General features: G+C 40.6%; 1 protein-coding gene across 1 annotated transcript in view; it reads left to right on the forward strand.

Moving 5' to 3' along the window:
* Positions 1-12,177, forward strand: part of n4bp2 (NEDD4 binding protein 2) — a 74,475-nt gene that overhangs the window by 33,930 nt on the left and 28,368 nt on the right. The window contains exons 4-6 of the mRNA XM_033027411.1: positions 1,239-1,327; positions 6,692-6,768; positions 10,484-10,639. Of these exons, the coding sequence (XP_032883302.1) occupies positions 1,239-1,327; positions 6,692-6,768; positions 10,484-10,639 (322 nt within the window). The remainder of the gene's footprint in view (positions 1-1,238; positions 1,328-6,691; positions 6,769-10,483; positions 10,640-12,177) is intronic.

Below are 12,177 nucleotides of genomic sequence, written 5' to 3' on the forward strand. Positions count from 1 at the left end.
TTTCTTGAGTTGGAAATTTAAGAATTTAGGGTTGAGAAGAGAGGAACATTTCTGGTTATAAACTCAGAAGGTGTCATAAGATGGAAGTGAAAACTAGTAGAAATATAAATTTCCAGAGTGTTGTATAAGAAAGTATGTCAGAAAGTCTATGACTCTAGTTTCAAGGAATATACACACATTCAAGCATGTACCAGTGAGAATTCATAGAAACATAGACAATAGGTGCAGGAGAAGGCCACTTGGCCCTTCGAGCCAGTACTGCCATTCAATATGATCATGGCTGATCATCCAAAATCAGTACCCCGTTCCGGCTTTTCCACCATATCCCTTGATTCCCTTAGAGCTAAATCTAACTCTCTAGAAATTCAGTTGAAATCTGGTTTCATTAGGTTCATTTATTGTCACATACACCAATTGGTGTAGTGAAATTTCACTGGTCACTAAAAAAAAGTAACAGACTCAAAAAACACATTTTAACATAAACATCCACCACAGTGACTCCTACACATTCCTCACTGTGATGGAAGGGGAAATAAAGTTCAAGACCTTCCCTATTTGTTCTTCCTTGGTCGGGGGCCTCAAGACAGGACTGTCTTGACTCCCGTAGACGGCGGCGTTCGGGCCCTCCGCATCGAGGCGTTCAGCTCCTGCATCGCGGGAATGCCAGCTCCCCTGCGTCGGGCGATCAAACCTTGCGTTGGGGCTGGTTGAACCTTCTGCGGCGTTGGAGCTCCCGACTAGCCTCTCACGAAACTGTGAGTCCTTGATGGTAAGTCCGCAAGCCGCGGTGGGAGCGATCCCAGGCAAGGGATCCGCTCCGATGGCAAGTCCGCGCCCCACAGTGAGGCTCACGACAGTCCGAGGCGGCTTTTCTACTCCATCGATGGTAGGCCGCAGAGCCCGGAAAATGTGATCCGAAACTTGATCACCTCTCTGGGAAGGTAAGGACTTGAAAAAAAAAAGTTTCCCCCCCTCACCCCCCTCCCCCCACATAAAACAAACATAAGAACATTAAAACAAACTTTAAACAAATGCTAAAAATAACAAAAAGGATGAAAAAACGAACAGACTGCCGGCAGGGCTGCCATCTCCCTCCTCCGGCGACCCTATTCACCACCTTTCAATATACATTTTTATCTTTGAATATTGAATTTATGTCCTAATTAATGTGCAGTGTTGTCATGATCATTGATTATGAACTTGTTGAGTAGTACTAAATTCAATTCATTGTTTTTCAGCCAAAGAAGCCATGGAGAAGGGGCTTTCTCCTGTTATAATAGATAACACGAATACGCAGTCTTGGGAGATGAAACCTTATATTACCATGGTTAGTAAATGGACTTGCAGGGTCGAGATGTTTCTGTAAGCATGCAAATCTCCTATAATGTCAAGTTTATTTGAAGTATCTAATATTGCTTCATATTTTCCCTATACCTTTATGGCCACGTTTGCAATTATCATATGGTGTGGAAATAATTAAATAATGCTTTTTAAGTTGAGTTGCGGAAATATACTTTCTGAGTGGTTGGCTTTCTCATTGTCTAATGTATTCACTCAGTAAAGTTTTGAAGGGGGAATTGTTCTGGCAGGTTTTACAATTTAACAAATACAATCAAGACCAGATGTCCACACTCGAATTCTGTCCTAAAAGAAGGTTATCAATGTTGGAGCATTATGTTGGAGCAAAAACCTGAAGCTTTCATGCAGAATCATTGATTTTATTTTTAGTTATTTATTTTATTGCGCCTGCATAACATTAATCACAACATTGCAGGTAATCAAACTGTCTAACTGTTCCCAAATTCTATGTAACAATAGGACCATTTGTTAGCAATATTTCCAACAGAGAATTGGAGGAAACTACATGTGGCAGGAAACTTAGCAAAGCACTGGTTAGACTGCACTTGGAGTATTGTATGCAGTTCTGTTCGCCACATTATAGGAAGGATATGGTTGTGATGAAGAGGGAGAGTCCTCAGGCTGAACATCCAGTTACTGGCTGCCATGGTAAAATCATAAAAGGCAATTTGCATGTAACATGTGTAACAGAGTTTTTGCCTTTGTTCCTGATTTTTAATTTGAACACTAGCTGCCTGTACTCTTTTGAATGAATTTCCAGGTTGGATCTCTCCATACCCATTGGTACCCAAAAAATAGACAGTTTAGTTCATTAGTTTAGAGATACAGTGCGGAAACAGGTCCTTTCAGCCCACCGGGTCCGCGCCGACCAGCGATCCCCGCACATTAACACTATCCTATACCCACTAGGGACAACTTTTACATTTAACAAGCCAATTAACCTACATACCATTTTGGAGTATGGGAGGAAACCGAAGATCACACAAGTCATGGGGAGAACGTATAAACTCCGTATAGACAGCACCCGTAGTCAGGATCGAACCCGGGTCTCCGGTGCTGCATTCGCTGTAAGGCACCAACTCTACCACTGCGCTACCGTGCCGCCCACTTCTACCACCTCAGTGCGAAGAACAGTATATAATCCAGTGACAATAAAACCCCATAATCAATGCTACATTCCTTTCAAAACACAATGTTGGAGGAACTCAGTGGGTCAAGCAGCATCTGGAAATGGAATGGACAGCTGATATTTAGGATTGCGACCCACCTTCAGACTGCAGACTACATCCCTTTCTCTTCCTTGCTTGGAGTGGCCCACTGGATTGTGCTGTAATAGCCATTTTGCTCAACCTCGCTGTAATCAGTGCTGTCGTCCGCCAAGTACAATTTCTGAGGTTGCTTTAGCACAAAACTAACTCATTAATAGTCACACCCTTGTGCCTCTTTTAACTGACTAACTGTATATAGAAGGAATGGGTGACGTTTCAGACTGAAGAAGGGTCTCGACCCGAAATGTCACCCATTCCTTCTCTCCAGAGATGCTGCCTGTCCCGCTGAGTTACTCCAGCATTTTGTGTCTACCTTTGATTAAACCGGCATCTGCAGTTCTTTCCTGCACAAACAGTCTATAGAAATTGGAGCAAGAGTAGGCCATTTAGTTCTTCAAATATGTTGAGCAATTAATGAACAAGCTGTCTTAGACAGGGTGTTGCGCAATGAGAAAGGGTTAGTTTATAATATCATATCGAAGAGTTACGCTAACATGATAAGCTTATTGGAACAAAGCATCCAGTAACTTTCACCCCTGTGTTGGACTGTCCAAATCTCAGAGAGTAGCATGTTAACTCCAAGGTGATTTTTTAAAATGCAATTAATCACATGCTGCAGCTGCAACACCTCATATCCCATGTTGTACCTATGTTAATTTACTGTTTATTTAATAAATAATTTAATTATCATCCTTCTATTTATATTTGTTAGTTATAATTTTGTGGATTTATAAGCCAGTTACCAGTTTTAGTTAAATGTATGCGGTGGATTATAACTTAGAGCAAACTCCTCTAAGTTCTGAACTGACATGGTACAACCCATCCTAACACAAACGTGTAAATGAAATGGTCACTGGCCCCATCACAGACTGATGTAGCAGGGTCCTTCCAAGCTCATGTTAGGTTGTCAATCTGTACTTAAGAGTTACTAAATTTTAGTTGTAAGCAAAACAACCAAAGTTGTTGTTCAGTGATTTGGTTTGGACAGTCCTTTCACTTGGTTAGTTTTTGTAGTGGTTTTTGAGTGTAATGTGAAAATAAATGCACATTCAAGCTGAATTTCCAGGGAGATGCTCAACTTGAGATTATGGTGTCATAAGCATTTCTATACGGATTTAACAAGCACTGCTGTTTACTCCATAAAGTACAGTCATTTATGACCTTTAAACACAGTTGCTAATTTAGATTATATAATAAGATTAAATAATACGATGCAAAAATAGTGTCTCCCGCTTTCTGCAATTTAGGAGATTGTACATTCCCAAAGTCAGCCATTAATTTTCATGCTGGTTTCCCTTTCTATGTTTGTATGAAGTAGTCAGTAGTTTTGAAATGTGACAGAATAGATATGTCTCAGATAATCAGAACTTCATTGGTCTTATTGTGCATGAGTAGTTAAGACCAAATGTTTAAGGCTAAATGCTCTGGGATATGTTTATCTCCATTTTAAAAGGAAATATTCTCCTTCAAATCTAAAATAGGCACGTGTCCACATTAGATGTTGAAACAATTCTTTAAAATCATTCTATAAACACATTGTTGCTAGGATTTCGATTTAGGAAAAGTGCACTTGAAAATGTTGATTAAAGCTTCAAAGGATACTTAAATGAAAATTAATATTACATTTACGAGCACTTAGTTTATTTTCAAAGCATAGGTTGAACACCGATTTTCCGGCACTTGTGTTTCCAGGCTTTTCTGGATTATCCTTTTTTCTGGACAAACGGAGGTTACGTGATAATGAAATGACAATACCTCAGGCACGCCAATGACACTCCTCCCGTGTCTCTAAAGCACCATGGAGTGCCAGAAACATAAATAAAATAAATATAAAATGGAACCTGATTGTGAATGGAATTACCTGCCGACCCAGTCCGTCTCCATGGCCATTTAAAGCCCTGACTTCTGACCCCACTCCCGATGTAACCAAATAACTCTTTCACGAAGGAGGTACACAACTGGAATGAGCGCTCGCCATTCACAATGCCATCTGTAGCCACTCAGGGAATTTCAACTGAGCTCTCGTAATTTTGTCCAGATTATAGGGGTGGGAATTAGTTGCCGGAAAGTCGGTGATCAACCTGTATAAGATGTTCAAAAGGGAACTGCAGATGCTGGAATATCGAAGGTACACAAAATTGCTGGAGGAACTCAGCGGGTGCAGCAGCATCTATGGAGCGAAGGAAATAGGCGACGTTTCGGGCCGAAAACCTTCTTCAGACTGTATAAGATGCTCTCTTTGTTACATCATCGAACAAGGAGCTGAAAAGATTAATTGCCGGTTAAAGGACTTTAACTATCCATTCAGCCAATCATGTAAAGCATTCTCGTATCTTTTATCCTCCAAGACCATCTAATTTTGGTACAAGCACAAAACATGGGAAATTGTTTGACCGTTGTTTGATTCCATTGAAGCAAGTGCTTAGCTTAGTTTAGTTTATTATTTGCACATGTACTGAGGTACAGTGAAAAAAGCTTTTTTTGTGGAGAGCTATCCAGTCAGCGAAAAGACTAAGCATGATTACATCAAATTGACAAAGAAAAGATTTTTCAATCTGAAGTAGGGTCCTGACCTGAATCGTCACCTATCCTATTTCTCCAGAGATGCTCCCTGACCTACTGAGTTACTCCAGCATTTCGTGTCTATCTTTGGTATAAACCAGCATCTGCAGTTCTTTGTTTCTTCATAATTACAATCAAGGATAAAGGGCATAACATTTAATGCACGATAAGGTTCCATAAAGTCTGATTAAAGATAGTTCGAAGGTCTCCAATGAGGTAGATGGGAGGTTTATACCGCTCTGTTTGGTGAGAAGATGGTTCAGTTGCCTGATAACAGCTGGGAATAAACAGTAGCTGAATCTGCAGGTATGTGTTTTCATACTTCTATAGTTCTTGCCTGATGGGAAAGGGGAGAAGAGGGTGAGACGGATCCTTGATTATGCTGGTGACTTTGCTGAGGCTGCGTGAAGTATAGATGGAGTCAGTGGAAGGGAGATTGTTTTGCGTGATGGATTTGGCTGCGTCCACAACTCTCTGCAATTACTTGCTGTCTTGGATGGAGCTGTTCCCAACCATGGAGTGATGCTTCCCGCTAAAATGCTTTCTTCAACGCATGTGTAGAAGTTGGTGTGGATTGTTGGGGACATGCCGAATTTCCTAAGCCTTTTAAGGAAGTAGAGGCGTGGTGTGTTTTCTTGGCCATTGCTTCCAGGACAAATTGCTGGTGATATTTATTCCTAAGTACTTGAAGCTATCAAGCATCTCTACTTTGGTGCCATCAATGTACTTCACTTTCTGAATTCGATCGCAATCTCCTTTGTACTGTCTTGGGTGTTTTCAACAGTTACTGGTTTTCAAATACTTTGTCTCCTATATTGCTTTAATTTCAACAACCTTTCCGAATATTATGATTGTAAGCTATGATTATTTTGAATATTCAACATATGTAATTTTAAACTTAAAACAAAAGTGTAGTTATTCATCCATTATAAATAAAAGTATTTCAAAGAAATTTAAATATAATAAATAAATTAAATACATTTAAATGAAATAGAAATAAATTTACACCGCATCTGATTTTAAAATTTGTTTGGAAAATAAATATCGAGGTTATGCAAAATAAGTTGAAATTAAAAAATAAATACATTAATTGAGATGAACAGCAATCATTCTGGATCATTAGTTCTTGTGATTATTGAATAGAGGTACTGAATTTATCTAAAAAATAGAACACAATATTGGAACATGTTATAAATCATGTTCAAATTCAATGAAGAAATGTATATAGTCCTAGTTATTATAAGGCAGAACGTCTTCAAATTGCTAGAAGTATGTTTTTTTTTAAAAGTTTAGAGTATAACATAGTTTCTAGAATAAACGTTAATAGTCATTAATAATTGTGTGATCTTATGTCTAATGTTATTGTGTTCAGATATAATATATAATTTTTGAGAACTGAGTTTTAAGTTATTTTAATGCTCTGGTTTCTGTTTGAAAAGCAAACTTACCTGCCTCCAATTAATTTGTTCCGTCTTTTTGATAATTGTATTTGTTTTGTAAAGGCTTTTAAACACAATTATAAAGTGGCATTTCGTGAACCAAATACTTGGTGGAAATTTAAGCCACGGGAGCTTGAACGGTAAGCTTACTTATTTCCTCCATCATTGTCATGTAAAGTTTGTCATGTAACAACACTGTTTAATTTACTCAATAGACAATAGGTGCAAGGGTAGGCCATTCGGCCCTTCGAGCCAACACCGCCATTCAATGTGACCATGGCTGATCATCCCCAATCAGTACCCCGTTCCTGCCTTCTCCCCATATCCCCTGACTCCGCTATTTTTAAGAGCCCTATCTAGCTCTCTCTTGAAAGCATCCAGAGAACCTGCCTCCACCTGAGGCAGAGAATTCCGCAGACACCACTCTCTGTGAGAAAAAGTGTTTCCTCGTCTCCATTCTAAGTGGCTTACTCCTTATTCTTAAACTGTGACCCCTGGTTCTGGTCTTCTCCCCCAACATCGGGAACATGTTTCCTGCCTCTAGTGTGTCCAAGCCCTTAGCAATCTTATATGTTTCAATGAGATCCCGTCTCATCCTTCTAAATTCCAGAGTATACAAGCCCAGCTGCTCCATTCTCTCAGCATATGATAGTCCCGCGAGATCTCTAGATGCTTTCAAGAGAGAGTTACAGTGCCCTCCATAATGTTTGGGGCAAAGCCCCATCATTTATTTATTTGCCTCTGTACTCCGCAATTTGAGATTTGTAATAGAAAATAATCGCATGTGGTTAAAGTGCACATTGTCAGATTTTAATAAAGGCCATTTTTATACATTTTGGTTTCATCATGCTGAAATTACAGCTGTGTTTATACATAGTCCCCCCAGTTCAGGACACCATAATGTTTGGGACACCGCAATGTCACGTAAATGAGAGTAGTCATGTTTAGTATTTTGTTGCATATCCTTTGCATGCAATGACTGCTTGAAGTCTGCGATTCATGGACATCACCAGTTGCTGGGTGTCTTCTCTGGTGATGCTCTGCCAGGCCTGTATTGCAGCCATCTTTAGCTTATGCTTGTTTTGGGGGTTAGTCCCCTTCATTTTTCTCTTCAGCATATAAAAGGCATGCTCAATTGGGATCAGATCGAGTGATTGATGGCCACTCAAGAATTGACCATTTGTTAGCATTGAAAAACTCCATTGGTGCCTTAGCAGTATGATTGGGATCATTGTCTTGCTGTAGAATGAACCGCCAGCCAATGAGTTTTGAGGCATTTGTTTGAAGTTGAGCAGGTAGGATGTGTCGATACACTTCAGAATTCATTATGCTACTATCATCAGCAGTTGTATCATCAATGAAGATAAGTGAGCCAGTACCTTCAGCAGCCATACATGCCCAGGCCATAACACCCGCACCACCGTGTTTCACAGATGAGGTGGTATGCTTTGGATCTTGAGCAGTTCCTTCTCTCCTCCATACTTTGCTCTTGCCATCACTCTAATATAAGTTAATCTTCATCTCATCTGTCCACAAGACCTTTTTCCAGAACTGTGGTTGCTCTTTTAAGTACTTCTTGGCAAACTAACCTGGCCACTTTATTTTTGCGGCTAACCAGTGGTTTGCATCTTGCAGTGTAACCTCTATTTCTTTTCATGAAGTCTTCTGCGGACTGTGGTCATCGATAAATCCACACCTGACTCCTCAAGAGTGTTTCTAATCTGTCGGACAGGTGTTTGGGGATTTTTCTTTATTATAGAGAGTTCTTCTGTCATCAGCTGTGGAGGTCTTCCTTGGCCTGCCAGTCCCTTTACAATTAGTAAGCTCACCAGTGCTCTCTTTCTTCTTAATTAGGTTCCAAACAGTTGATTTTGGTAAGCCTAAGGTTTGGCTGATGTCTCTAACAGTTTTATTCTTGTTTCTCAGTCCCATAATGGCTTCTTTGACTTTCATTGGCACAACTTTGGTCCTCATGTTGATAAACAGCAATAAAAGTTTCCAAAGGTGATGGAAAGACTGGAGGAAAGATTAGGTGCTGAGAGCTCTCTTATGCCTGCTCTCTTACATCGGCATTAAGGAGGCAATTAAACACACCTGAGCAATTACAATCGCCTGTGTAGCCATGTCCCAAACATTATGGTGCCCTGAAATGGAGGGACTATGTATAAACACTGCAGTTTATTTAGCGAATGCAAAGTCCTTTAGCCAAGCAGTTGCCTCTTGAACAAGCACACCGTGCGGTTGGGCTGCTGCCCCATTTGTGAAGGCTGGCCAAGCAGGGGCCTTGTCCAGTCCTGAATAGCAAAGAAGATCAAAGCCATTGATGATGTAATGGCCCGCTTCCTCTGTGCCCAACGTGAGTCTCTTGGAGACAGATGACGTCGATGGAGTGTTGGTGGGCGAGGACTTCGATGAGGTGTCACTTGGCTGCAGAGAGGCCTTCAACATTCAGTTGTAGTATTCGGAGAGCAGGTGCAACTGCTAGGTGCTCTTGAGGCTGGTCGTTGTTGCTGCTTTCGGCTTTGGGATAATGACTAGGATTCTTTGACTTGGCTCTCAGGCGTCGTCTTGTAGAATTTAGTCTGCTGGGAGGATCATTGGCTTCCCCAGGCGAGCCTGGGTACTGACGGGGGGCGCGACGAGAACGCTGATCCATTGCCCCCCAACACTGCAGTAATTTTACATGATGAAACCAAAATGTATAAAAATGGCCTTTACGAAAATCTGACAATGTGCAGTTTAACCACATGTGATTTTTTTGCTATTACAGATCCCAAATTGTGGAGTAAGAGACAAATAAATAAATGATGGGTCTTTGTCAAAACATTATGGAGGGCACTGTAGATAGAGCTCTTAAAGATAGAGGAGTCAAGGGATATGGGGAGAAGGCAGGAACTGATTGTGGATGATCAGCCATGCTCACAATGAATGGCAGTGCTGGCACGAAGGGCCAAATGGCCTACTCCTGCACCTATTGTCTATTGTGTATTGCCTATCATAATAACAATATTCAAATTAGAAACAAGAGTAGGCCTCATTGACCCAAGTCTGCTCGCCATTCAATAGGACATGGCTGATCTGATAGTAATCTCAACTTTGCATTTCATTATACCTGCAGTAGCAACTTTTCAATCAAACCTACTCTGTACACTCTTTCCTCATAAAACAATCTACCCACTCCTGAACAGTTTTTCACAATATCTTATGTTGCGCTACGTTATCAAATGCCTTAACTCTGAAGTATAGTGCATCCCGCAGTTCCCTTTTACTCACGGTCAATATAATATCTTAAAATATTTAAAGATACATTTAATTGGTCAAACATGACTTTGTGCACAATGCTGAACGCTGATATTTGACATTCAAAATATTGTTCAGAAAATGTAATAGTTCTGGCTCTTCTACCGTTCTGTTTCAAAATACTGTATAGAATGCCATGTCTTATATTGATGGTGATGTATTCAATCAGTTTGGAATGTGTCACTTGTAATTTATTAAACCTCTTGGTATCGGCCTGTATATATTCCTAATTTTGGCAGCAGTATAAAGTATTGGAATGAAGCATCCAGGCACTGTGCAAAAGCATACTACATTGGACACTGAAAATATGAAATAAAACAGAAAATGATAAAAATGCTCAGCATATCAAGCTGCCTGTATACGAACAGAAAGGAACTGCTAACTCTAAAGAACTGAGTTGCTACTAAATGCTCCGATTAAATCACTAAAGCCAATTTGCACTTTGTGCCAATTTTGCCTCCTTGAGATTTTAACTTAATAAATTTATTGGAGCCAACTTTCTCTTGTATTTGGTTATCAAATGTGTGCATTTGAAATTGTCTGTTTTCTCCATAGACGGAACGTTCATGGTGTGTCAAAAGAGAAAATTAAAATCATTTTAGCCCATTATGAGCGTCATGTAACGATCAGCACTGTAATGGCTTCATTGCAACCGACCTTCCCTGAAAAAAAAGCCGTAGAGCTATATCCTGCTGAAAACACTGAAGCTGGGTGAGTGTTGTGTTGTGCAAAAACTGTTTATCAAGAAATACCAAAACAATTTCAATTTTCAATTTTCCACAGACTTCTGAATTGGAGGCTGAAAACATTGATCTGGGTTTTGCATATACTTCTGCATGGAACTGACAGCATCATCCCCAATCAGTACCCCGTTCCTGCCTTCCTCCCATATCCCCTGACTCCGCTATTTTAAAGAGCCCTATCTAGCTCTCTCTTGAAAGCATCCAGAGAACCTGTCTCCACCACCCTCTGAGGCAGAGAATTCTACAGACTCACCACTCTCTGTGTTTCCGGTTTCCTCCCACATTCGAAAGATGTACAGGTTTGTAGGTTAATTGGCTTGGTAAATGTAAAAATTGTCCCTTGTGGATGTAGGATAGTGTTAATGTGCGGGGATCACTGGTCGGCACGGACCCGGTGGGCCGAAGGGCCTGTTTCCGTGCTGTATCCCTAAAACTAAAACTAAATGGTGTTAAGTTTCAAGCTCATATGCTGATTTGATTTGCCAAGCTCTAGCAGCAATTTCTTAGATGCAGCATTCCATGGGAGATCTTCCCACAGAGTCCAGTGTCAGAACAGGATCCTGACTAACATTCCCCAACAATTATATTGGAGAGACACAAGAGACTGCAGAAACTGAAATCTGGAGCAAAAAAACAAACTGCTGGAGAAACTCAGTGGGTATCGCAGCATCTGTGAATGGGGCAGGGGTTGGAGGAGAGGGGGGGAGGGGAGAGAGGAAGAGAAGGAATTGTTGACATTTCAGATCTCGTCCATGCACCAGAACAAGGGAATTTGAGTTTGGAATCTGTCATCCGCTGCCTATTTATTTGGATAGAAATTGTAGGAATGGGAAGTGAGGTAAATTGTGTATTTATTTATTTATTTATTTGTGTTTTGTTGGTTTTTTACATCTATTTTTAAAATTTGGTCTTTTATTTTTTTTTCACTACTGATCCTTTTTTTTTAAGAATGGTGAATTGGCAATCCAAAAGAGATCCACTTGGCTAATTCTGAAATGAGACTATCCTATCATGACGGGCTAATGTTTACTTTAGTTTAGAGATACAGCGCGGAAACAGGCCCTTCGGCCCGCACCGACCAGCGATCCGTACACATTAACACCACACTAACACCCATTAGGGCCATTTTTTAAACATTTACCAAGCCAATCAACCGACAAACCCGTACGTCTTTGAAGTGTGGGTGGAAACCGAAGATCTCGGAGAAAACCCATGCAGGTGACTTGGAAAACGTACATACACCGTACAGACAGCACCCGTAGTAGGGATCGAACCCGGGTCTCCGGCGCTGCATTCGCTGTAAGGCAGCAACTCTACCGCTGTGCTACCGTGATTCAATCTATTATTTGTAGTTGAAAACAATGAGGGATGATCTTATTGAAATGTATAGCATCCTAGGGATGATCTTATTGAAACATATAGCATCCTAAGAATGCAGTCTGAAGAAGGGTTTTGGCCCGAAACGTCGCCTATTTCCTTGGCTCCATAGACGCTGCTGCACCCGCT

This window comes from Amblyraja radiata, chromosome 1, assembly GCF_010909765.2.
Source record: "Amblyraja radiata isolate CabotCenter1 chromosome 1, sAmbRad1.1.pri, whole genome shotgun sequence".
Taxonomy (NCBI): Eukaryota; Metazoa; Chordata; class Chondrichthyes; order Rajiformes; family Rajidae; genus Amblyraja; species Amblyraja radiata.